This window comes from Panthera pardus, unplaced genomic scaffold (assembly GCF_024362965.1).
Source record: "Panthera pardus isolate Hobbes unplaced genomic scaffold, ASM2436296v1 HiC_scaffold_17, whole genome shotgun sequence".
NCBI lineage: Eukaryota > Metazoa > Chordata > Mammalia > Carnivora > Felidae > Panthera > Panthera pardus.
The window spans coordinates 135,419,317-135,444,953 of NW_026526732.1; the positions used below are offsets into that span (position 1 = coordinate 135,419,317).

Consider the following 25,637-nt stretch of genomic DNA (forward strand, 5'->3'; position numbering starts at 1 on the left):
GGCTTCTGTCACAGCCGCTTGAATCCTTAGCTGTGACAGGGCAAAGTCTCCCCGTCGGCAGCTGATTCTGGGTTGCAGCCGAGACCATATGGTGGTTCCATTTTTTATTTGTCTTTGTTTTCATTGTAAAGTGAGTGGGGACAAGCACAGAGTGTTCCTAGCAACAAACGGGACTGTGGGTGAGAGAGGAATTGCTCCTCAGGGAAGCAAAGGAACAGCCACCTTGACAACGCCCCGTTCCATGTCAGAGAGCCAACTGTGCCCACAGCCCGCTCCCAACCCACCCAAAGCAGGAAGTCTTGGAGCATTTTAAAAGAAGCATTTACTGGGAGCTCACTCTGACAGCGGGTGTTTTTTAAATTTGTGTGTTGTTTTTAGTTTATTTATTTTGAGAGAGAGAGAGAGAGAGAGTGTGTATACACAAGCAATCACAGAGGGGCAGGGAGGGAGAAAGAGAGTCCCAAGCAGGGTCCACACTGCCAGCCTGAAGCCGAATGCAGGGCTCGAACTCATGAGCCATGAGGTCATGACCTGAGCCGAAGTCAAGAGTAGGATGTTTAACCGACTGAACCACCCAGGCGCCCCAACAGCAGGGTGTTTCTTAAGGTAAGATGGATGCAAGTCAAGCTCCCTGGTATCATTACTTGTTTTGTAAGTCTGAGGTCTGCAAACTTCCCTTTCCCCTGGAGTGGGCTAACGGGCCACCCGACATTTACTTCTAGCCTGCAATCCTTTTCCAAAGTGGTCAGCCAGTAAAATTCTTTCAGCATCCTTTATAACTACCACATCCACGTCCAGTTTCCTCCTATTGTTTCTTCATTCTTCTCCAACACACCTACATTCGTCCTAATCTACATTCAAGTCACCCCCAAAGGAACCAAATATCATGATGAAAACAAGATGTATACCAAAGTCCTCTTCAAAGTGCCAATCTCTGGGCACCTTGGGTGGCTCAGTCAGTTGAGTCTCTGACTCTTGATTTCTGCTCAGGTCATGATCCCAGGGTCGTAAGATCGAACATCACATTGGGCTCCGTGCTGAGTGTAGAGCTTGCTTAAGATTCTTTCTCCCTCTCCTTCTGCCTCTCTCCCCTGCTTGTGCTCTAGAAAGAAAGGAAAAAGAAAGAAAGAGAGAAAGAAAGAAAGAAAGAAAGAAAGAAAGAAAGAAAGAAAGAAAGAGAGAAAGAGAGAGAAAGAAAGGAAGGAAGGAAGAAAGAAGGAAAGAAAGAAAGAAAGAAAGAAAGAAAGAAAGAAAGAAAGGAAGGAAGAAAGAAAGAAATCAACGCTAGCAGAAAGCAAAGGAGAATACCAAATCCACATGCACAGCTATTATTACAACAAAAATTTCTTTTCAGTAGAGATAACAGTAGCCAACACTTACACCATCTCTCTATGCGCCAGGCACTCTTGCAAGCATTTTAATCTTCACGGCGACCCTTAGGTAGGTATTATTATTACTCCGATTCTATAAATGAGGAAACTGAGGTGCAGAAGGACTAATAACCTGTTGAGGTTGCACAGAGCTATTAGCAGATCTGGGGTCGGCACTCTCACCACCATCCTACTCTGGGCTTTCAAGACCTGGGCGCTTTTCCACTACGTACATTTAGTATTCTGGATTTTTAGTGTAATAAAGAATCTAGAGTATCTCTATCCATTCCTTACAGAAAAAGTCAATACTTCGAATATTTAGCATAGGAAATTAATTTGGAATATTTTAGGATATGATTTGAAGCTATTTGGCTCCATGTTTATGTGTTTTAATCCTCCTCCTAATATTTGCTTAGGCCAAGAGTAGTATTACAGATAGGCTCAAAAGATCTAGTCTTCATCGTGATTCACCAGGTTACGATTTTTAGCTTTTAGCTACAAATAACGGGAAACCCAACTGGAACCGGATTAAATAATAAGGGCTTTTATTGCCACACTAAGGGTGAATCCAGAGGTAATGTGCGTCCTCACTTGGCTTCGTGTCCAAGCATGCCCCAATGTCCGGCAAGGAGAATGAGATCCGCATGCTTTAGACCAATCACGATGCCCACCTGGCCCGAGACAGCCAGGTTGCCTTCCCTGAGTTCCCCAGCCAGCCTGGGCTGGCAGCAAGGAGGAAGTGGAGGGTCGACTGTGGCGGGCAAACGCCAAGTCCGCCCACGACGACGTGAAGCTAACTGGAGAATACAACTGAGAATCACTACCGAGAGGTAGAGTAATATTGTGACGGTTCATCTTTTGTTTTTGCAAGTGAGAGTCACAACTGTATTGGGATGTCCGATATTTCCTTGTTTGTTTGTTTTTAAGGTTTTATTGAAATTCCAGTTAGTTAACATACAATGTGATATTAGTTTCGGGGGCATGATTCAGTGATTCATCACTTCCACACAAGCCCCGGCGCTCATCATAGCAAGTCTATCCTCTTTTTTGGTCAAAATTGTTCACTTTTGTCTCAGGGCTGATTACTACTGGTAGTTGTCAACATGCCTACGGGTGATAGCTTTTTCTAAGCGTATTTACTTATTTTTTGAGAGAGACAGAGAGACCAAGCAGGGGAGGGGCAGAGAGAGAGAGGGGGAGAAAGAGAATCCCAAGCAGGCTCCACGCTGTCAGCACAGAGACTGATGCGGGGCTCAGACTCACACACCACGAAGTCATGACCTCAGCCGAGACCAAGAGTCGGATGCCCGACAGACTGAGCCACGCGGGCGCCCCAGGGATAGCTTTGACCAGATGGGAAGGTGGGCGAGAAGGAGAGAGAGATGGTGTGGGATAGGAAAAGAGTATGAGCTTGTAGGATTAGAGCCCGGGGCCCCAGATAGTAACAGTTCTCCTCCTCTATACCAGGCTCTCAACGGGAGCCTGTACGTTCAGCGGTGGTGTTAGCCACTTTCACACACAATAAAACCAAGTCTCAGCGACGTGCTGTCATGTGTACGAGGCCACATAAATAGAAACCCATGGGAATACAGTCTGAATCCCTACAGTCTGACACTGGCCGAGCCCAGCCCAGGCCTCGTGCTTCAGCCTTTCCACGGGAAGGGGTCCAGAGGAGGGCTACCTGAACAACATTCCCCACACTAAAGCATGAGAACAAGAGTGATAATCTATCACATCTCATCTGTGTTCTGACCGCGGGCAAGTCGCTGTTTCTCCCCGGCTCACAGGTGCCTGACTTGTAAAATGAGGATGGGTAGGTCACTTCCAGCTCAAAACTCTGATTATAATTCATCTTTAAACACAACAACCTGAATACAGCCTGCCAACCGGCCCTTTTCCATGTATCTCCTTATCTTTAAATATTAGTGCTGTTATCAAGATGATATTTGAAGCATCGCAGCATTGGATGCATAAGCATCCAGAGTGTTCCTGGAACTCCGAGAGAACTAGTTGTCCCCTTTTTTTAAATCTTTTTTTAAAATTAATGTATTTACTTTGAGAGAGAAGGAGAGCACAAGGAGGGGAGGGGAAGAGAGAAGGAGAGACAGAAACCCAAGCAGACTCCGCGCCATCAGCTTGGGGCCTGATGATGTGGGACTTGAACTCAGGAACTGTGAGATCACGACCTGCGCCGAGATCAAGAGTCGGACGCTTAGCCGACTGAGCCAGCCAGGTGCCCACAGTTGTCCCCTTAATGTGGCAGATTTGAAGTGCAGCTCTCCCAGCGCTGGGGCTAAGAGTATCTTTAGGTCTTTTCATATTCTGGGGATTTTTAAAAAAATTCTCTGACTTCTTGATGCTACCAGAAATAAGAACTCATCAATAATTCTACTTTCCTTCCACTCTGAAAACACAGTCTGATTTAGTGAACATCTTTCAAAGGTTGAAACAGTGCATCCTACACCGCTCCTCAGCTCTAACCCCTTTGGAGTTTGCTTTGGTTTCATTTTTCTGATTTTTTTCCTTTGGTGAAAGAAAAGCAAGAACTAGGGGCATTGGCCAAACAAGTCTGGCCACTCAGCGGAGAGGTTTCTAGATAAGAAGGATTTGAAGGACTTCCCATGGGCGTAAGGGAAATCGTGCACGCCATCCGGGGAAGAGGACCAGGAAATCGCTTCTTGTTTTTCAAACAGAAGTGAGCCTCTCAACGGATGGCTCTGTGAGCCTTGGAGGATCACTGCAGGGGAGGCACGGGAGAGGGGTGAGGCAGAGCTCGGCATGGAGCCCTCACAATGAATCCTGCTTGGCTTTCCCTTCATCGGGTGTAGATTTCCTTGGAGAGCATGGGGCCAATGGCCTCATAGTGGAAACCTGGATGATTTTAGACATCTGATCAGAGCAGAAGCCAGCCTGGGGACTGCGGTGCTGAACAGGTAACAGGCATTCTACTGTGGTTCATCTCCCTTTGTAGCAAGACCCTGGGGGTGCCTTGGTCCAGTTATGATCCTCTTTGCCTGACTTCCTTTTGTATAGCTGTCACATGTATGTTGCCAGCATAAAGCATATCTGCTCAAGAGCTTTGTTCAGGCTGTTGGCCAAGTTGACGAGGCTGTGCTTAGGAAGACTGAGTGTCGGCAATTAGATGGCATCTTTTAAGGGTTTCCTCTATAATGAAGAGAGTTTTCCTTTTTTTTTTTTTTCTTTTTTCTTCTTTCTTTTTAAAATGAATTTTCCCATCCCTGAGCCAGAAAATACCATAAAGACCAGAGCATGCATGAAGGCCGCCATGAGTATTTCCATGGCCGGGCATCCATGGGCCGTTGTGCTGCCAAGAGGCTGTACTGTGTCTAGGAGGGGGAGCACCAGGTAATCTCTCAGCTCCCAGGCAGTCCTTGGGGTAACGGGTGATCTCCAAAATGTTAAACTGTCACTTCCCGCCCATGATGGAGAGGAAAGCGTTTACAGTCAGCGCTGGGAAGGAAGTCAAGAAAAGTGCTGAGTTTAAGAGCTGGGCAGACTTGGCCTTGAGCATTCTAGAAGGAGGAAAAGCTCTTTGATGTGTGGCTTGCTTAAACCATGTTTTCTTACGCTTTGCAGAGAGCCAGGCCCTGCCATTTCACCGCCACTCCGTTTTTCCTTCCATAAAGGGCTGATGTTTTTGGTCTTTCATTTCTGAATTATATAAGTAGCACATGAATATATTCCTCCTGTAATAGAATATTTCTAACACCCTCCAGTACCCACTATGTCTTTCTCCTCCCCCAAATTATCCCATCAATAATTTGCTGTGTAACTTGTCAGTTGTTTTCTGTCTTCTCTGCTCTCAGGACAAGCCAAGGCACAGAGCACAATAAATTCTCATTGTCAGATTCATTTATCGATCTTTAACAACACCTTTTCTCACTGAAAGATAAAATGATACCTGGAGGTGTTGACAGCTCTTTTGACTCTCAGAAAAGTCCAAAAGAGTTTTTTTTCATTTTTGTCATTATTACCTTTGCGTTGATTTTGGCTTTGGCAATCACTATTAATAATGGCTTCCCATAGGCGGCTGGGCAGCTCAGTTGGTTAAGTGTCCAACCCTTGATTTCAGCTCAGATCTTGATTTCACGGTTGTGGGATTGACCCCCACACTGGGCTTCACACTGATTGTGGAGCCTGCTTAAGATTCTCTCTCCCTCTCTCTCTGTCCCTTTCCCCTGCTCATGTGTGCAATGCTCTCTCTCAAAATAAATAAATAAATAAATAATTTTTTAAAAAAATAAGAGCATCCCACAGATTAAACTCTGGATTTTCTGGAGGTTTGGCCTTCTTTCTTTGAAGGCCATCAAAGGCAGCCTTGTTTTAGAAATGAAAGGGGGAAGAAAAGGAAAGAAAAAAGAGGAAAGGAAAGGAAAGGAAAGGAAAGGAAAGGAAAGGAAAGGAAAGGAAAGGGAAGAAAGGAAAGGAAAGGAAAGGAAAGGAAAGGAAAGGAAAGGAAAGGAAAGGAAAGGAAAGGAAAGGAAGGAAAGGAAAGGAAAGGAAAGGAAAGGAAAGGAAAGGAAAGGAAAGGAAAGGAAAATGAACTTGGATAGATAGATGAATGATCAGCTAGCCAGCTAACTAGCTAGAAGCTAGTTAGATTAAGTGGTTGGTTCAGGGAAGATAGGATGAGGGTAGGAGAGATTCCCTTTTTATTTAATGGATAATAGATTAAAAAAAAAAACAGGTAAGTTCAGTTTCTACCTCTTTTGGCCCTCTGTGAAAAGGTAACCATCTATTTTCCCCCCCTGCACGATGTCATGAGACAAGTGAATAAGAAAAATTCCCTATGAACCAGTCGATATGGGTCATGGAGAGACCGTTTGGAAAGAAGTTACAATGTCAAACCCGAGAATAATTACAAAATACTTTCAGTTGCTATTTGGTATTTTCTTGGCCTTTCCAAAGTTTCCCTATCCAAAACTAGAAGGCCATTTGGCCCTGCTGATTTTGGACATTCTGCCGTGCGTCTTCAGCCTGGATCCCTTCTCCTGGGCTAATCAGAGTAATCACGTCACCGTGTCCCCATGCAGGGACTGCTGCTTCTTCCACCCCACCTCAGGGGAAACACATATCCTATCTCATTTTATGGAATACAAAAATGAAAGGTTCGGAGATTAAGCGGTTTGCCCAGCATCACATAATGGATCTTTTTGGGGCACCAAGATAAGAAAAAAACCCAGGTCTCCGGCTTCCCAGCCCCTCTTGGGGTCAGTAAGGTGAGAATAAAAGTCATGCAGAGGAGAGAATTAACGTGTGTGGCTGGATTCTGTCAGCTTCCTAGCAACATGCGTTCCCAGTTTTGCTGGGAATCTACAGACAGATCAAGCTATTGCCTGGGCCAGATTTTAGCAGATTCCAACACTTGTCCATTAGCATCACCATCGAAACTTAACAAAAAGACAACAATGCCCAGGTACTTCCCTGGAACAGCTAGATCAGAATCTCTGGGAAAGAGATCTGGGCAGGGCCTTTTTTTCTTTTCTCTCTTTCTTTCTTTCTTTCTTTCTTTCTTTCTTTCTCTCCTTCCCTCCTTCCTTCTTTCTTCTTTCTTTCTTTCTTTCTTTCTTTCTTTCTTTCTTTCTTTCTTTTCTTCCTTCCTTTCTCTCTTTCTCTTTCTTTCTTTCTTTCTTTCCTTCCTTCCTTCTTTCTTCTTTCTTTCTTTCCTTCCTTCCTTCCTTCTTTCTTCTTTATTTCTTTCCTTCCTTCTTTCCTCTTTCTTTCCTTCCTTCCTTTCTTCTTTCTTTCTTTCTTTTCTTCCTTCCTTTCTCTCTCTTTCCTTCTTTTTTTCCTTCCTTCCTTCTTTCTTTTTTCTTTCTTTCTTTCTTTCTTTCCTTCCTTCCTTCTTTTTTTCTTTCTTTCCTTCCTTCTTTCTTCTTTCTTTCTTTCCTTCCTTCCTTCTTTCTTCTTTCTTTCTTTCTTTCTTTCTTTCTTTTCTTCCTTCCTTTCTCTCTTTCTCTTTCTTTCTTTCTTTCTTTCTTTCCTCCTTCCTTCCTTCTTTTCTTTCTTTCTTTCTTTCTTTCTTTCTTTCTTTCTTTCTTTCTTTCTTTCTCTCCGAAACAATTCTTTTATATAGCTAGGGTTGGGAACCATGGAGTCCCAACTGTAAGAGAGAAAGTTGCCAGATGGAGAAGCAGAAGCAACACCTGTTCATGTGGCCAAGCATTTGGGGCCGGAAGGGCCAGCAGCTGTGAGCACATGAGCAATGTGCATTAGGATTCTGGCTGCTGCTGTCTGCCCGTGAGAGAAACGGACCCATCTCACACCCACGTGTGAGAATGCAGAGATTTCCAGTTCCCCCACCAAGGGCCCGGCCACACCCCTGACTTCACTGCAGATAGACTGGCTCCCTTGTTCCTTGCGAATTTTACGAACCCAGATTAAATGTTCGAGGTAAACAGGATGTGCTCTTCTGGTGCCAAATGATTATGGGGGTCATATATCTTATCCAACGGCACGTTGACGTGTGTGTCCCCACGTCCAGAAAAAAGGGAAGAAAGAAATACTAACTATCCTTTGCGTGATCTGCCGCTTTGTGGATTGAGCTAAGTATGGATAGACAATAAATCAGGGTTATTTTTTAATCATAAAATGTGCTCCTAGAACTATCCCTTCCAAGATCTCTCAATACAGTTCAAGCTAGAATCGCTCATGGCTGTCATGTGTGTGTATGAATGGAGAGCGTTAGGAGGGGCTCTGCCAGCTTTACGTCAGAGTCCAGGGTGCCCCTGGGTTTCGGCACAGAGTAAGTACCACCGGGCGGCTTGTTGACTGAAATGTCTGCATTGGCTGTGGGTACACTATGAATTCACAAGTAATTTACCAACACAGTATTTCAGCCCACATGGTGTGATTCTAGTCATAAAGGTTCAATAACTGAAATCTTGCCTATTTCCTAAAAATAATCCCCAAAGTGAAACCTTTGAAGTCACAGTTTGGTGAAAGCGTCTGTGCTGCATAGACTTGCTAAGTGCTATGGGGTTACCCAGGCAGAGAATCCTTTCCTTTAATTACCTTAGATTCTTAATAGAGGGCCAAACACAGGCATTGAGGGTTTTAATAGTACCTGACAATGTTTACTGAGTGTTTATTATGTGCCACTCTGCTCAGGGTTGTCCAAAGATTGTTAGCTCATGTAGTTATTCCAATAATCTTATACGTCTGGTGCTTTTATAATAGCCATTTTACTGATGAAGAAACACACAGTTTTAAGCAAGTTGCCTGAGGCACACAAAGCCAGCAATGGATGAAGTGGGGACTCCAGCCCAGGCAGTCTGACTTATGAGTCATGCCTAATTACTATGCGATGCTGCAAACCTCACAGGGCACTGCAGAAAGGTCCACACGGCAGATACATGCAGTGTATTCAGGAGAAAGATGCATCTCTGGAGGAGATAAGAAAAGAGGCAGGATGCTGTAAAGATTAAGAGCTCCAGCCTTGGCAACAGACTCGACTACTTTACCGTGTGACTGGGGTGTGTTATTTAATTTCCCCATGCCTCAGTTCCTTCATCTATTAAATGGGGATGATGATAGTTCTACCAAGGTAGGACCTAAGGATTAGATGAGCCTAGTTCATGCAGGGTGTTTAGTCTAATTCCTGGCATGTAGCCGAGTCTTGATAAATGATAGCAATTATTGCCATTACTAAGTGAATAGCGAAACCCCAAAAGACAGCTCAGAAAGGAGGAATGGGACATTTCAGCGGCCAGGAATGGTTTGAGAAGAAACTGAGAGGCAGCCATTCATTCAACCAAGACTTACTGTTAGTATTTATGACACATTTTGCCAAAGAAAGTACGGTGAAAACTTGTGAGTGGTCAGCCTATTTTGCAGGCAAGTTTTATGGAAGAAAAACATGGCAGAGCTGGGTTTATATTTAGGTTGTGTGTGCCAGGTGAAGTAGCCCAAATATTGCCTGGTCACTTGAGAACGTTTGAAGAATTTGAATGCGGTAGACAGCAATCTATGAGAAATCGCGTTCTAGGCAAATGAATCTGCCGATGGTGCGTTGGGTTATTGAGCAGGGCAGTGGGGGTGGGGTGGGGAGGAAGCCCATCCAGGAGATTGCTGCAATCATCCAGGTGCGAGGTGATCGTGTCCAAACCAGGTGGCAGCCGAGGGAAAGAAAACAGCAGCGGAGGCAGTGACAGGACTTGGTGGCTGGTCGCATTGAGTCTCCCTCTCCTGCCCTGGATTCTTGTGTGAGGAATACCTGTGCGGTGGTGAGCCTGGGGAACTGGACGATGAAGCCAGCTGTTGGGAAATCTTGAAAGGGATGGGTTATGAGGTAGCAGTGGGAGAGAAGAATGACATTCAGTCTTTGGGGAGCTGAATTTTCCACCCAGAGGGAAAGAGTGTGGTTGGGGAGATGCGCCTAATACGTAGCAGAGAGATCAGGGTGGAAATAAAGTTTTGGAATTCTCATGTAACTTGATAATGAAAACTATGGAAGTGGACAAGCTCTCTAAGAGAAAGGGTGTCGGGGGGATGAGCCAAGGACCCAGGTCCACAGTGGGGCAGTTGGGAGGAGGAGGGAAAGGAGCAAAAGCTGGAGTGATGGGAGAGGAAGGGGAGAGTGATGGAAGAGGAAAGGGGGCCCCGTGAACGAGGAGGCACTAAGGGCATCAGAAACCAAGAAACCAGGGAGGACGAGGACTAGTGAAGAATGGCACTGGCTAATATCAGACGCTCCAGATTAAAGAAATCTTGGAATATTCATGACTTCTCAGGGAACTGTATTTGGGGGGAAATAATACTTTTTTTTTTTTTCATTTTGAGTAGTACACACACCTTATTCTTAAAGTTTAACAAAATCCCTAGAAGGGAAAATGAAAATTTCAGAGAAATGAAGTCATGGGCCAAGGACAGCCATGCATGGTCTCAGGAGACAGAGACGATGAGGTCTCTGAAAGCGGGAGACACAGAGGGCTAAAGTGGCCCTGACAATCATTAAAATGTTGGAATAATTTTTTAAATGTTTGTTTGTTTGTTTTGAGAAAGAGAGCATGGGAAGGGCAGAGAAAGAGAGGGAGAGAGAGAATCCCAAGCAGGCTCCACAGTGCGCCAATCCCGACACAGGGCTCCAACTGACGAACCATGAGATCATGACCTGAGCAAAAACTAAGAGCCGGCCGCTCAACCGACCGAGCCACACAGGCACCCCTAAAATGTTGGAATATTTTAAACCATGTTGTAAATAACTGCTGCCCCTCAAGCCCCTGGAGTGTCCAAATGCCCTCCACCCACCTCTGCCTCAGCCACCCAGCCTTCGGACCCTCCCGCAGACCTCCGTACCATCCAGAATGAGGGCCCCTGGCCCCTGCTCCTGCATAGTGACCAGAGACTGCTCCAAATGGTCCATTACTTTTATGATTAACACTCCAGTATTCTTTTGAATACCTGATGGAGGGTAGGACCACAGATCTGTAAGGCTTGGCCCCACACCCAAGCCCTCTGCTGCTCAGTGCATCCCTACAGCCAACCACAGGGCTACCCTCCATCATAGCTGGAGCACAGCCCCGGCATTGTTTTGCTGAGACTTAGGGAACCCCTTCCACACAGTAAATGAAAGTAGGAAGATCGATGAGATAAGAGCAGAGTGAGGAACTTAATGTTTTCATAAAGATGGCAATCTCTTGCTTAAAGGCTCAAATTCTCCAGGGATTTACAACAGGGAAAGAAGTGTAAAAGGTTATCAATGCTGCACACACGGGCAGTGTGTTTTGGAAAACTTGACCCCATTGTGTACAAACAAATGTTCTTCTGTAATCTGATGGTACCGAGCCGCCCTGACACAATGCTGTTGCGGGACCTTATTTCAAGGCAAGGGAAAATTAAATAGAAAAAAAAAAAATGTTCAAGGCAGTCCTTTAATTGGTATTGTGTTTCGTGTTTGTGTTAAATAAATATTTAACTTATACTTCTGCATGTGTGAGGGATGAATCATCTAATTAAATAATGTCAGCAAAGATAAGTCTTGTCACCTCTGCCGTGGAAAATACAGATCTATGAAGGCAGGCTCTTAAGGTTATACGTGAGGATTTTTAATCCTCAAGTTCAGGAGGGAGGTTATGGCTGATACCCTGTGCCTCATGGAGATGAGTAATAATCACAGCAGGATTTGCAGTTGAAGCCCTCCTGGAATTTGGTGTTATAATTTAGCACCTGTCATCAAAAGGAATCTGCTCTGAATTATTTTCCAGGAGTAGAATGATGTATGTGCAGATCTATGTCCAGTCTCTCACCTGCTATTTTGATCAGAAGTACGTGTTTAAAAAATAACTACCTGAACATCTAGGCTGTTCCCCAGAACGTGCAAGGCAGGACACGGGAAGATATGCATGTGGCCTCTCTCAAAGGGGACGGTAACTTGTCTAGTTGGCCAGCCACAGGCCAAGGTCGAGTAAGAGGCATGGCTTCCCTTGATACAGTCCTCACGTGCAATACATTGAGTTCTTTTCTTAAAAAGAAAGTCACATGGGGCTCCTGGGTGGCTCAGTTGGTTGGGTGTCCAACTTGTCCAACTTCAGCTCGGGTCATGATCTCACCGTTCATGAGTTCAAGCCCCACGTGGGGCTCTGTGCTGGCAGCTCGGAGCCTGGAGCCTGCCTTGGGTTCTGTGTCTCCCTCTTTCTCTTCCTCTCTCCCACTGGCACTCTTTCTCTCTCTGTCTCAAAAATAAATAGACATTAAAAAAATTAATAAAAAAAAAAGAAAGTCATACATATAACATCACTACTCCATGCGACATGAGAGCCAAGCAGGTTACAAATGGGAGGAATCTCCACTCTGTCTTCCACCTTGCAAATCTCCTAAGTTGTATACACTCATTCGTCTTGCACATAGTCTACAGCTACCCCCAATGTGATTTCCTCCCTCCTCGCCCCAACGAGAGCTGAGCACATATCATGAGTACATTGCCCTTGCTGAGAACATATCATGTCTCCAAATCCCATGGGCAAAACCGGCCCCCTCCGTGTGGGCCTTTCAGCACCACTGGACACAGTTGTGACAGTCTGCTTCTTGAAACCTGGCTTTCCCTGGTTCCAGACTCTCTTCTAACCTTGTTTCCTTCCTGCCTCTCTGGTCTCTCATTCGCAAACATCTTCGCTCCATCATCTTCCTTGACAGGACCTCTGGTTGCTGGAATTTTCTGGGCCTCTGTTCTTGGCTGTCATCTCTACTCTCTCTACTGTCTTCCTAATCAATCTTAACACTCCTGTGGTGGCAATTACCCCGCCTGTCCTGGCTCCTGCTCACCTCACAAGCCCTCCCGTATACATCCCCTGCTCCTTTTGGTGTTCCAGCCACTCTGGCCCATTTGCAGCTCCTTGAATGTACCGTGCATTTTTTCTGCCTCAGGGCCTTTGCACATGATCTTTGTCCTACCTGGAACTCTCAACCTCCTCCCCCTCTGAACTCCCTTTTGTTTTTAGCTAATTCCAACTCACACTTCAGATTTCAGCTCAACTAAATACTTCCTTCAGGATACCTTCCACAGATCCCCAGGACTAGGTCATGTCCCTCTGTTAATAGATTTTATTAGAAAACTCAGCACAGTGGTGAAAAATACCGGCTCTGGAATTAGGCTTTTTCGGTTCACATTCTGGCTCTGCCACTTACCGTCTTGTGTAATTTGGGGAAAATTATTTAACCATTCTGTGGCTCAGTTCATTTGATATCATACTGTTAAGTAGATACTATACTAAAATCCCTATACTGGAATTGCAATGAGGATTAAAAGATTTAATACAGTCAATGCTCAGCTCTGCACCTGGCACATAGTAAGTGCTCAACAACATATTAGTGTCATGATTATTTTCCTTGGTCACACTTTCACGGTCATGGTCAAACAGTGAATTGAGTGACTGATCCTTTAATGATGCTCATCTACTCCATTAGACTCTAAGCTCCATGGAGACAGGGATCATTTGCTTGTTTTCTGCTCCTTTCTCTGCACCTAGCAGAGCACCTGGCACTTAGCAGGACTTAATAAATGTTTTCCCAGTGAATGAATACAGAAATGGATACATGAGTAAGGGAATAAATAGATTTGCTTCATGCTATGCTTACGACAACAAATATAATACAAGGAGGAAGGTTAAGGACCTCGATTAAGAGGAAGTAGAGACTATTTATAGCTAGGCAGATCAAGGAACCTCCAGCCAGGAGGCAGCCTTTTGCCTTGTCATTGAAGGATGGATTGAACTGGAGTATGCAGTGATTATCCCGAGGCCAAGGGGCAGGGAAAGACGGAGATTAACAAACCAAGTAAATGGTAGGATTCGTTTGGTTTTACCAAACATTCAAAAATAGTTTGACAATAATAACTGCTCCTCTCCACCGCCAGGATTGATTCTCAAAGATTAGGTTTTGCATTTTTACTTTGGCATGAACCCCAGAAAACCTCTCATTCTATTTTCAATTATGAAAAATCAGCCACCGTCAGTGATGAAAATCTAATAGATGCTTATTACATATACTTGCTCTGGAATATACAATCTAGGTCATGGAAGGCCTTGAGTATCAATGAAAGCAACTGCCTTTACTCAAAAAGCAATGGGGAGCTGAACAGGGAATAACATGTGAGAAGGGCACTTCTGGAAGGTTAATCTTGCGTCCATGTAGACAATGGGGTGGAGAGGGAAAGAATACAAGCCATTGCAATGGTGCACGAGAGAGGCGGTGAAGGCCTGAACTGCCTAGTAAGTCAGAGGTGGGTTGGATAAATACAAGAGGTCATCATGGTTAGGCTCAGAAGCCTACGTGAGGTTTACCTTGGATTTGAAATAAATGTGAGAAATTTTAGACTCTTTGAATAGTAATGGGACTTCAGAGGCAAACTTCAGTGAGCACCTAATAAATTACAGAGATCTATACTTCTCATCATCATCTTTGATGACAGTCACTATCCACAATTCTATCATAAATGGTTTGCCCGACTGTAGGACAATATTGTCATCTAGAATGTAAGAATGCTTGGTGGGGTCTCCTGAGGCACATAGTCCTTTCTAGGCCTTAGTTTTCTCATCTGAAAAACTAAGGGGAGCCCACACTTCCATGGAGGCAGTGCTGGAACTAGAGATAAATTCTAATTTGTCTTCTAATTCAGATTGTGTGTGTTCTTATGCTCTGTTCAGACACACCGATAATCCATTTTTCAATGTTCATCAAAAACATACTCAAAATAAACACTCAATAAATATTAAGCAACAGACCAGAGGGCCACACTTACCCTTTTTAAATAAAAAACGAATGGTATCATTTTTACTGAATTCGAATCAGTTTTCCAGGGCTGCCATAACAAAGTCCCACAGACGGGGTGGTTTACACAACAGAAATCTCTTTTCTCACAGTTCTGGAGCTTAGAATTGGAGATCAACATGTCAGCAGGGTTGATTTCTTCAGAGGCCTCTCTCCTGGGCTGGTAGATGGTCATCATCTTTCGGGGTCTTCACGTGGTCTTTCCTCTGTGTCTGTTTGTGTCCTAATCTCCTCTTCTCATAAAGCCACTGGCCGTACTGGATGAGGACCCACTCTAATGACCTCGTTTTAACTAAGTTACCTTTTTAAAGACCCTACCTTCAATTAAAGGTCACATTCCGAGGGACTGGGGGTTAGACTTCAACATATTAATTTTGGAGGGATACAACGCAGCCCAGAACAAGTTGCAATGAAGACCAGGCCCTTTCGTGCTTTGTGGGCATGATCTCTAATCTCCTCAGCAGCGGTGCCGCAAGGCGAGCGCTGGGATCCTTGCCATTCATATCAGCAAACTGAGGCTCGGTGGGGGTGAGTGTCTCACCATGGTTACCGAGCGGTGGAGCTTGAGTCAGAATACAACCCTGTTTCACTTCCAAAGTGGTGCTCTTTCCACTGTAGTCTACTACAGGAAAAAGGGAATCGCCTGAACTGTAATGCCACCAAATTCTCCTTCCAAGTCAGAGCAAAAATAGATCTGCCTTCTTTGGTGCCAGTAATTGTTCAGGAGAACAAAGCCCTCCTAAGGACCGTGGCTGAGCCTACTGCACAGCGGCCAGGCAAGCTGCTCAAGGGAACCTCCAGGAGGGGCTCAAGGGACTACTAAATCTCCCCCTTTGGGCTCTTGTTTCCTCTGCGTATGCTGTTCTCCTTCACCTGAGACTCTCTTTTCTTCCCTTGTTACACATGAAAGCATCACCCATCCTTCAAAGTCTGGCCACTGACCCTAATCACTCCCAAACTCGCCCAGCTTTCCCCCATCTTCAGTTCCAGGCATGCTTATCACTCGCACAGTGCAGCTCACTTGGGAGATAGGCCCTCGTGGGGGTGGATCTGGCTCTGTTACTCAACTAGCTGGGTGGCCTGGGTGAATTCTGCAGCCTCTCTGGGCCTTCATTTTCTCATCTATGAATTAGGATAAAAGTACCTACCTCACAGGGTCATCGTGACAGGGAAACTAAGTGCACTAACCTATTTACTGCACTTAGCAGTGTGCCTGGAACATAGTAGACCTTCAGTACATAGTGGTTTTTATGTTGATATTCTTTCAGTGTATGTTGTGTGACTTCCCAATGAGACTGGGAGCTTCCTGGGGGCAAGGACCATGGCTCACTTCAATTTATGCAGGCACAGCACAATTTGGGGACTGCAGAAAACACTCTGTATTTGCCAGTGCACAAGTGTGCAACACATTTGATAACTGTATGAGATGTTGAACACAGTCTCAATTAACGACCTTGGCTATTGGATTGTATCAAAAACTGGTGGGAAGATCACCTTGGAGCCCACACTTCCATTCGTTCGTTCATTCATTCATTCATTCATTCATTCATTCATAATTGACTGCTTCCTAAATGCATCCCCTCAAACTTCTGTTTCTATGTAAGTTCTTTAGTAGAGAGCGCTATAGGCTGGTGATAGAAGGTACCAACGTGCAAGGAAATGTAGAAAGGGCAATAGGTGGCCGAAAATATGGATCTGTAGACCTCAAACCTCCCTTGCATCAGAAACAGCTCTGGTAGATGGAGAATTTCAGCTTCCACCCCTTAGACATTCCAACTCAAGTGGTCTAGGGTGATTTTAAAATAACGAACAAACAAATGGAAAAAGGAAAATAAGAAACTCCCCAGGTGATGCTTCCGATGCACAGCCAGGGCGAAGAACCACTGAAGCAGATGATGTACAAATACTCCAGGGAACTTTTTCCCCTAGGCAATGCTAAGGGAGGCAATGTGTGTGGGACTAGAGCGGGGAGCAGAGCCCTGGTCACAGAGGCTGAGCAAGTGTGGGCTCACATTGTCATCTTACCTTCCTCCTCTCCAGAAGGAACCAGGAGAGTATCTGGGCTAGGGTCCCCAGAGGACAGGGGTTGAGGATACCAGAGAGCCTGAAAAGGGAGAGCTGTGTAGGACTTAGGAAATAAATCATTTCCAGAATGAATCTCACTCTTGCCCTACTTAGACGGAGTGTGGAAACACAACTTGGTGACATTGGGGCATCGAGCCTCACAGATGTGGCCATTTCGTGAACATGCTTCTAACCTTGCAAAGGCGTGCAAGGCCATTTACTTCTCCTCCCACTCCCCCGATAAAGTATGGGCCAGTCAGGGCTGATGAAGGGTTTCCAGGAAAGTGGGTGATTTTCAGATTTGGGAGAATAATTCCCTAATGTGTTTCAGGCCAGTCTCACAGTGGCAGTTCCTGATGCATAATCACTCTGCAAGAGAATGTCATTATAGACCGCTTCAAGGAAGCCAGACCCTCATCCTGCAAGTGCAGGGCTTCTGGGAATCCTGAGGACCTATTCCTGGCATATGATGTCAGGGTGCTTGATTTCCCTGTCCCTGTTCTTTAACTTCACAGACAGGAAAATAGGTCCAGAGAAGATCTGGAAGTTGCTCATCACCCCAGGGTTTGTACTGAGTATGAGATCATAGTTCCCAGTTGGTTCTGAGACACAGCCAGCTCATTCAGGTTGGTGAGTTTTAGTAGACAGTATCCCAGATTTATAATTTCAAAAGAGAATGAAATTGAGAACATCAGATAATTTTCTTTCTTCTCTGCCTCTGTTTGTCTCTGTGTTTCTTGGTTGTTGTCCGCCATTTAATCCAGGAATATAGAATGCATAAGAACCTCTAGGGGATTTACAATTAAAGAGATTCTGCTGAAGATATATTGCCTTGAATCTGGGGTTCTACTTCTTGCTTTTGATTGGGTGAATTTGGATTTTTCTGCCCATTAGCCGTGCTAAGTAACCCCCACAGTCTCCACTGGCCTCCTCACAGATGAAAACCAGCTGTGAGCTGGAGAGTTACTGAAAAATTATTGATATAGGTAAAGGAAGTTTGTCTTCAGATATCTCCCAAAATGTAGGACCCCCAAAAGCTGAACTGATCTTCAGCTGGTATCACTGTTCTGATTGGCCAGGCCCATACAAAACTGGTTGTCAAATACTTTTAACGTTACCTCTCCCTCAAGGTGGTGGCATTCTTCTCTTAAGTGGAGAACCCACCTCTCACCCTTACTGGGTAAGCAATGGCTATGTACCTGTTCTCATGCCCCTGCATCCAGGGAACATTCCCTTCCCCACGGTGGGGTCCTTTCGACATCTCTATTGACTTGTGATTTTGTTGTCACCAAATAGGTCAATAGATTGTTAATTTAATCAATACCTGTCTCTAGGGAGCTGGGAGAAGATGGGGACAATAGGCAGTATTGGCCAGTGGCCTATACAAAAGGACCAGATATGACCACTTGGAGACATTATAATTCTTGCTAATTCTGACAGAAAAGCCACCTCTGGGGAATGGTAAAAAGGATATAGAGTCAGCTCCAGTCCCTCTAACACCTGGGTCCCTCCCTGGCTGTCATGAGTCAAGGGAGGTTCATTAACCGTTCAGTGACTAAATCTCATCCTTTTGATTAACTGTCTCAATCCAGAACCAGCTAGCACAGTGCACGAAGGTGGGGCACGAAAAGGTTACATCACCTCCTGAATACCCAATTCATCCCGGGAGCAGTTGTTATCACCCCACTCAGTCTGCTCAATACCCACAAAAGCCTGTTCCCTTTGAACAAAGAATCAGTTGCTACAATTGCCCTACAGCAGATGCATCTGGTTTAGATATCTATTCTCGCAACCTAAATTGCAAAGCATTTTCCAAAAGCCATTGAGCTGCAGAATTTTAGAAATGTATTTGATTGCCAGATCTGCAAATTGGGTCACTTTTCCAGGGCCTTCTGCTTCCCCCTTTTCCACGGGGGAAAAGGAAAAGGAGGCAGTCAGCAGCTGGTGATTGAAACACAATTCTCCCTGGCATGTAGGTCTTGGCTATCATCTGTGTGTTATCCTGGCCACGATCCCCTGGCACTCCCTCGAACGCCTGGGCCAAGGCCTCCCCTTCCTGATGACTGCCCTCTGGATTCCACTAACAATCAGGGTGAAACCACGGCAGCCTGCACCCCTGCTGCTCTTCATGGCTTTTAACAGATTAACTTTAAAAAAAAAAAAAAGTTTATTTATTTTTGAGAGACAGAAGAGACAGAGAAGCAGAGAAGCTGAGGGAAAGAGAAAATCCCAGACAGGTTCCTTGCTGTCAGCACATAGCCCGACATGGGGCTCAACCATGAGACTGTGACCTGAGCCAAAGTCAGATGCTTAACTGACAGAGCCACCCAGGCGCCCCCAAACTTTTATTTAGCTTATTTATTTTTAGAGGGAGAGAGAATGGGAGAGGGGCGGAGAGAGGGAGGGAGAGAATCCCAAGCAGGCTGGGCACTGTTAACACCTAGCCTGGCTCGGGGCTCGATCCTATGAACCGTGAGTTCATGACCTGAACTGAAACCAAGAATCAGATGCTTAACTGACTGAGCCACTGAGACACCCCATGGCTTTTAATCATCTGAGCCTCAGGAAAGTCTGTGAGAAAATTAGAGGAGGTATAATTATCCCCATTTCATAGATGGGGAATATTGGGCTCAGTGAAAGTGAGTGACTTTACTCAAGGATACACAGTTTATGGTGATTCTGCATCTTAACACATATCTTCTGTCTCTTGGTCTAGTGTTCTTTTCATGAAAATACATGGCTGTAAAAAAGTTGGTAAGGAAAGGAATCTGTACGAAGTGGTTTGTCTGGGTCCACTTCATTGGACTGGGATTACGCAATGTGATATTCTTCTTTAAAAAAATTTTTTTAATGTTTATTTATTTTTGAGAGACAGAGAGCGCGCACAAGTGAGGGAGGGGCAGAGAGAGAGGGAGACACAGAATCTGAAGCAGGTTCCAGGCTCTGAGCTGTCGGCACAGAGCCCGACGTGGGGCTCGAACTCACAGCCTGCGAGATCGTGACCCAAGCTGAAGTCAGATGCTTAACCGACTGAGCCACCCAGGTGCCCCTGTGTATTCTACCTTTTAAATGCAGAGATGATTAATCTGGTCACCAAAAACTTCATCTTAATCACCAGCATTATAAAGAGGTTGATATCAAAAATCAATCCATAAGATGGGACATATTATATTAATATTCTGTGTTATTTACTGTAATACCATAAAAGACTATAAATTACAGATTATATTTTTATGGCTAAATCCAAGATTTTTTGTACTAATGGGTCCCACGCCCATTATTATGCATCATGAAATCAATTTAATGGGTTGCTACCAGAATTAAAAGGAAAAATAGGGTAAGGTAGGATAGAATACAATTGGAAATATCACAGTGTGTTGTATGTGGCAAAGGCAAGTAGTGTTCTCTGAATCCTTTTGTTCGTATGTTAGGTATACTGGATTACGATGTTTAAAGTATTTCTTGCTGAGAAGTCTTTCCTTTTTTCTTGCTTTGTTCCCTCCCTCGCCTGTTTCTCCTTTCTCCTTCATTCTCTGTCTCCTTCTCTATGTATATAGGAAGGGTACCCAAACATCCGCTCTCTGTCCTATGTACAGGTCCCTCCACAACCCGCCCAACCCTCATCCATCCTGACATGATCATATCCTCAGCCCTGGGTCTGAAGCAAAGACTCTCCTCTATAGTTGATATTTTCATGCTCCTTCTGTTCTCTTGTCTGTTTGCAAAGGTCCTTTGGTAGTGTGATGCTCGAAACAGGGTTTGCTAGTTCTTTCTATGTGTAATAAACAAATTCTTCCATCTCTAAACCATCATATTTACATTTCAGGCAAAGCACTTCAAACGTAAAGAAATGAAATCCCCAAGGAGAACCACGCTGTGCTGTATGATTATTGTGATTTATTTTTCCCAAGCTACACCGAACTTGAATTTAGAGTCTATTGTTCATCCCTTGGTGAGTACATCCATGTGTGCTATATTTTTCCCTGTCAAATTTTTCTGACTTCCTGGGACTGTTGCAGATGGAAATTGCTTTTAAAAATGTTTTTTGGGGCCTTTGAGAAAATGTTGCAAATGCGAGGAGGGGGTGGCGGACATACATGGATGTTCGTTTGTCTACCTGGCTACAACTTACCATACTCCGCGATTAGTGGTGATCAAGGGAACATCCCTCAGGCTTCCCTCCTTAAGTAAATGGCCACTTTGAGTCCTGAAACTCTACTCTGAAACTGACAACAATGACCAGAAGGCAGATTTTGAGGACTGGGGGCAGGACACGTTCTCAAAGCATTTATTTTAACGTGAGCATCAGACTAGAACACATTTCAAAATGTGTGTGTGTGTGTGTGTGTGTGTGTGTGTGTGTGTGAGAATCACAGATTGATATAGCTGAAGGGGCCGTCGATGTCATTTAAACTCTTTGCTGACAAATTATCCAGGTGGTTTCGTCTTGTCTTTGGGAAGACAAGACAGAGGATAATAAATACTCCCTCCTTCCTTATGGAAATTATTAGTTATTCCTTCCTTAGGCCACTTCGTGCACCAGAGACAGGGCACGTCACTGGTTTTGAAACCTTGGGCAACCGATGTAATTCTCTGTGTGGTTCAATTTCTTCACCTGTCTCATAATGAGAATAGTACCAATTTCCTGCTTGCTACGAGAATTAGGTCAGTTAATATGTGCGAGATGCCTTAGAACAGTGCCTGGCACACAGTAAAAGCTGTGGTGTTGTTTACTGCTGCTATTTCTCTACTGTGATGGCATTTTTTGCTACTGATTTTTTTAAAAGGTATTTTAGCACTGTTGTATTCAGTCCGTCACTATTGTTAAGAGTTTCACTGGTACTTTGTGGCATTATAGACTGTCTCGTTCGGTCTTCTTAGTACTTAAAAAAAATGATGTATTTATTTTTGAGAGAGACAGAGACAGCATAAGCAGGGAAGGGACAGAGAGAGAGGGAGAGAAAGAGTCCCAAGCAGGCTCTGTGCTGTCAGCACAAGCCTGACATGGGGCTTGACCGCACGAACCGTGAGATCATGACCTGAGCCGAGATTGAGAGTCAGGCACTCAACCAGTTGAGCCACCCAGGCACCCCTCTGCTTGGTACTTTTTAATTTTAATTCTTTGTCCCCTGTTTCCGTTATCAAATTTGTTTTTATATTCATGTTTGCCCAATCTTTGTTCTTTGTTTTTTGTTTAGCCTTTAACGGACCACTTTGTGTTGGAAGTCCTCTTATAAACAACATGTGTTTGAAGTTTCATCTTGTTTTTCCTTTTCAACAAAATCTGAGTAAATCTGACTTTGCTTGGGGGAGCATAGTTTATTCACATTTAATGTCATATAGAAGATGCTTGATCTTACTTTCAGGGTTGTGTTTTAGAACTTGATGCACTTAATTCCTCTTTTCTGTTTTTGTGTCTTTCATTTGACCTAGGTTTGCTTTGTCTTTTTCATTATTTCTGTCATGACTTGGGAGGTGTGCATTATGTGTCTCTTCTCCCAAACTCCAGTGTGAGGTTCCCCTTGTGTGATCATAGGCAGCAGCTTGCCCAGGTAAATGGGAGAGAAACATTCACACCTCCTATGACTTCATGGGGTCAGTGCAGAGTTCTAGTTACTCAGACGTGTGGGCAGAAAGCCCGAGGGTGAGGTGATCTCAGCAATACAGTCAGCTTGACCTTTATTCCAGAATTTCCTAGCACTCCTGGCCTCCTGGCTTCAGCTGTGCCCTCCCCCTAGACCAGGATGGCCCCCGTTGCTGTGGCCCCAATAATGCCCCTCCATCCATCTGGGGGCATTGGCTGGTCAAAGGATAAGCCAGTGACTTCCCAAGGCTTCTGGTTGGGTTCGAATTCCATCTTTCTAGAAACTCCCACCACTATCCCAGAGGTGTCCACTTTTCCTCTCTAGATCTGCCTTTGAGATATAATATCTTCACACAACCCAAAGGCCACAGACCCTCTCATTGGAGAGATACACCTGAACCTGCCTCATCAGCCTGTACTGCCCTAAGCTGCCCATCCATTCCCAAGGCTGACCTTCTACCATTTCAAATGCAACCCTGTGCTGATGGGCTTTAAAAAAATATTGTGGTAACATACATACCATTTACCATCTTAACCATTTAAAAAAATCTAATGTTTATTTTTTTAAATTTTTTTTAATGTTTATTTATTTTTGAGAGAGACAGAGACAGAGCTTGAGCGGGGGAGGGGCAGAGAGAGAGGGAGACACAGAATCCGAAGCAGGCTCCAGGCTCTGAGCTGTCAGCACAGAGCCCCACGCGGGGCTCGAACCCACGGACCGTGAGATCATGACCTGAGCCGAAGTCGGACGCCCAACCAACTGAGCCACCCAGGCGCCCGTGATGTTTATTTTTGAGAGAAAGACAGAGCACAAGAGGGGGAGGGGCAGAAAGAGAGGGAGACACAGAATCCCAAGCAGGCTCCAGGCCCTGAGCTCTCAGCACAGAGCCCGACGTGGGGCTCGAACTCACGAACTGCGAGATTATGACCCGCGCCAAGTCAGACGCTCAACCGACTGAGCCACCCAGGCGCCCTACCTTACCCATTTTTAAGTTCAGTGGCGTTAAATAGATCCACATTGCCATGCAACAAGTGTGCAGAACTTTTTCACCTTGCAAAACTGAAGATCTAACCCCGTTAGACAAGAACTTCCCATTCCCCCCTTTCGTCCAGCTCCTGACAATCACTATTATTACTTTCTTTTTATGATTTCCACTACTTTAGGTACCTCACGTAAGTGGAGTCATCCAGTATTTGCCTTTTCGTGACTAACTTATTTCACTTAGCATAATGTCCTCAAAATTTACCTACGTTGTGACATGCGTCAGAATTTCCTTCCTTGCTTAAGTCTGAATAATGATCCGTTGGACGTATATCCCACATTTTGTTTATCCGTCTACCCATTCATGGACACTTGGGCTGCTTTTATGTCTAGCCTATTCTGAGTAATGCCGCAGTGAGCCTGCGTGTGCAAAGGTGGGGTGGTGGGCTTTCAAAGTGTGGCAACGGAGCCCCTCAAACTTCAACGTGTGTATGAACCCACCGGCGCACCTGGTCAAAGTGCAGATCTCAACTCAGGAAGTCTGGGGTGGGGTCCGGATGTTGCATTTCTGACAAGTTGACATCGTGCCTGCTCCGGTGGCTGTGCTTTGAGCCGCAAGACTGTAGACACTCAGTCCCCGCATTGTTGCTGAGTGTGAAACCCAGCTCTGGTCAGCCTGGGAAATTTCGTCTTTTCTCCGTCTCCCTGAACCTGTTTCCTTTACATAGCATGAGAAGAAATGGCATCTCCTCCATCGCTTTGTTGTGAGGGTCAGACGCTCTCATACCAGCACAGGGCCAACACTTAAGATTTGGTGCAGAGTTGTTTACTTTTACTTTGCTAGCACAAGTAAACCTGTGCTAGGATGCCTTTGTGGGGTGATAATTATCTAACTGGAGGCAAAGATGTCAAGCTGGGGAGTCCAGCTCAAGAAAAAGAGGAGTGAGGGACAGGGCTTTGGCGAGGAGGAGAGAGATCTGACGACCCTGGAGCCTTTAGTCACCACCTTATTGTCATCCTGTTCCCTGGGATTTTTTTTTTTTTCACATAAAATGCCACCTCTCATTCCTGACTGATCGCCCATGATCACTCCAGGCTACCCCTTCCCCCACCCAAACCCATACACAATTATTTTAAAGTCATCATGTCCAAGAGGTGGGGCATTTCCTGGATTTGGTGACCTTGTGTCTTCTGGCTGAGACTTGGCCATCAGGAAATCCCCTTTGGATGGGGATGGCCATTGTCCTCAGAGACTCATCTGGGTACCTCTATATGGACAAGCAGGAGGAAGTCCCCTGGAGGTTCTGTTTTCTTCTCCGAAGTAAAGACTCATCTGAGAAGATCTATGCTCCCCTAAGAGTTCTCTACAGTACCCCATGTTTAAGAGAAAAGGCAAGTGCCAGAGTCACAGCAGTCCCTGAATGGGGGTGACACGAGGACTCAGGAGGGCAAGTATGGCCTCTGGTGAGTCCCAAGCCAGCCTGACACACAGACACATTCCACTGCCAGAAACCGTACAAGCAGCTGGTGTGCCTGAGAACATTGCTTTCCACGACGTGAGAAACTGAGCCTCAGAATGAGCGAGTGACTTTTCCAACCAGGAAGAGGGGGAGGTGGTGGGATTCGGTGCTTGGTGCGATTCTAACGTTTGCCTTGTTGAAATCCAGGCCCCCCTGACCTTGCAACCCATCTCTTGCAACCCTTTCCTGACCTTGAGACCCATCTCTTTGTACCTTCTCAAATCTGGGAGAGCCAAGGGTATTCACCACCACCCCCGCAGGGGACTCCTCAAAGACTTTATTGCTTTCAGTATTTTTGCCGCATTTGCCCCAACGATTGCGGGACTTAAAACAAAAAATGGGTTATTCTCACAAGAGGCAGTGCATCCTTGCTGGAAGGACGACAGAGGCAGTAGGTGACAGAGCTACAGAGGCGGTGCTTTGCAGAGATGTCCCCTGACAGTTCCCGATACTCACCATAAGAATGCAGGAAATAGTTAAAAAGTAGTGTTTCTCAAAAGATGGCCTCATGTCCAGAGATGTGCCCATTAAAAAGACAGTTTTTGTCACCGCACCCCAGACCTGCTAACCCGGACTGGGGGAAGCCAAGGGAAGTGATCCTTACGGTCACAGATTGAAATGCTATCTACGAGGGAATTGACTGCACCTGAATTGTTTTAACCTCAAGTCTTTAGCCCCTCCAGAAAATGGAGCAAATGAAATCGAGACCTTGGAGAGCTTCCCGAAGGTGACTGCCAGGGATCACCTTCTCCTGGGCCGAGTCCCCCAACCACAGCCCATGAAGAGTGGACGGAGAAGCCTTCCTGGTGGCTCCCCACTCCCTGTCCCTA

At 45.2% G+C, this 25,637-nt stretch overlaps 1 protein-coding gene across 6 annotated transcripts in view; it reads left to right on the forward strand.

Moving 5' to 3' along the window:
- Positions 1–25,637, forward strand: part of ADGRF5 (adhesion G protein-coupled receptor F5) — a 98,416-nt gene that overhangs the window by 24,840 nt on the left and 47,939 nt on the right. For 2 of the 6 annotated variants that reach the window (XM_019457347.2, XM_019457350.2), the window contains exons 1-2: positions 4,028–4,303; positions 20,548–20,673. In XM_019457347.2, coding sequence (XP_019312892.2) covers positions 20,572–20,673 — 102 coding nt within the window. In that variant the 5' untranslated portion in view covers positions 4,028–4,303; positions 20,548–20,571. Of the gene's footprint in view, positions 1–4,024; positions 4,304–20,547; positions 20,674–25,637 lie in introns of those variants that run through there. The other 4 variants (XM_019457352.2, XM_019457353.2, XM_019457351.2 and 1 more) reach the window with 3 other exon arrangements.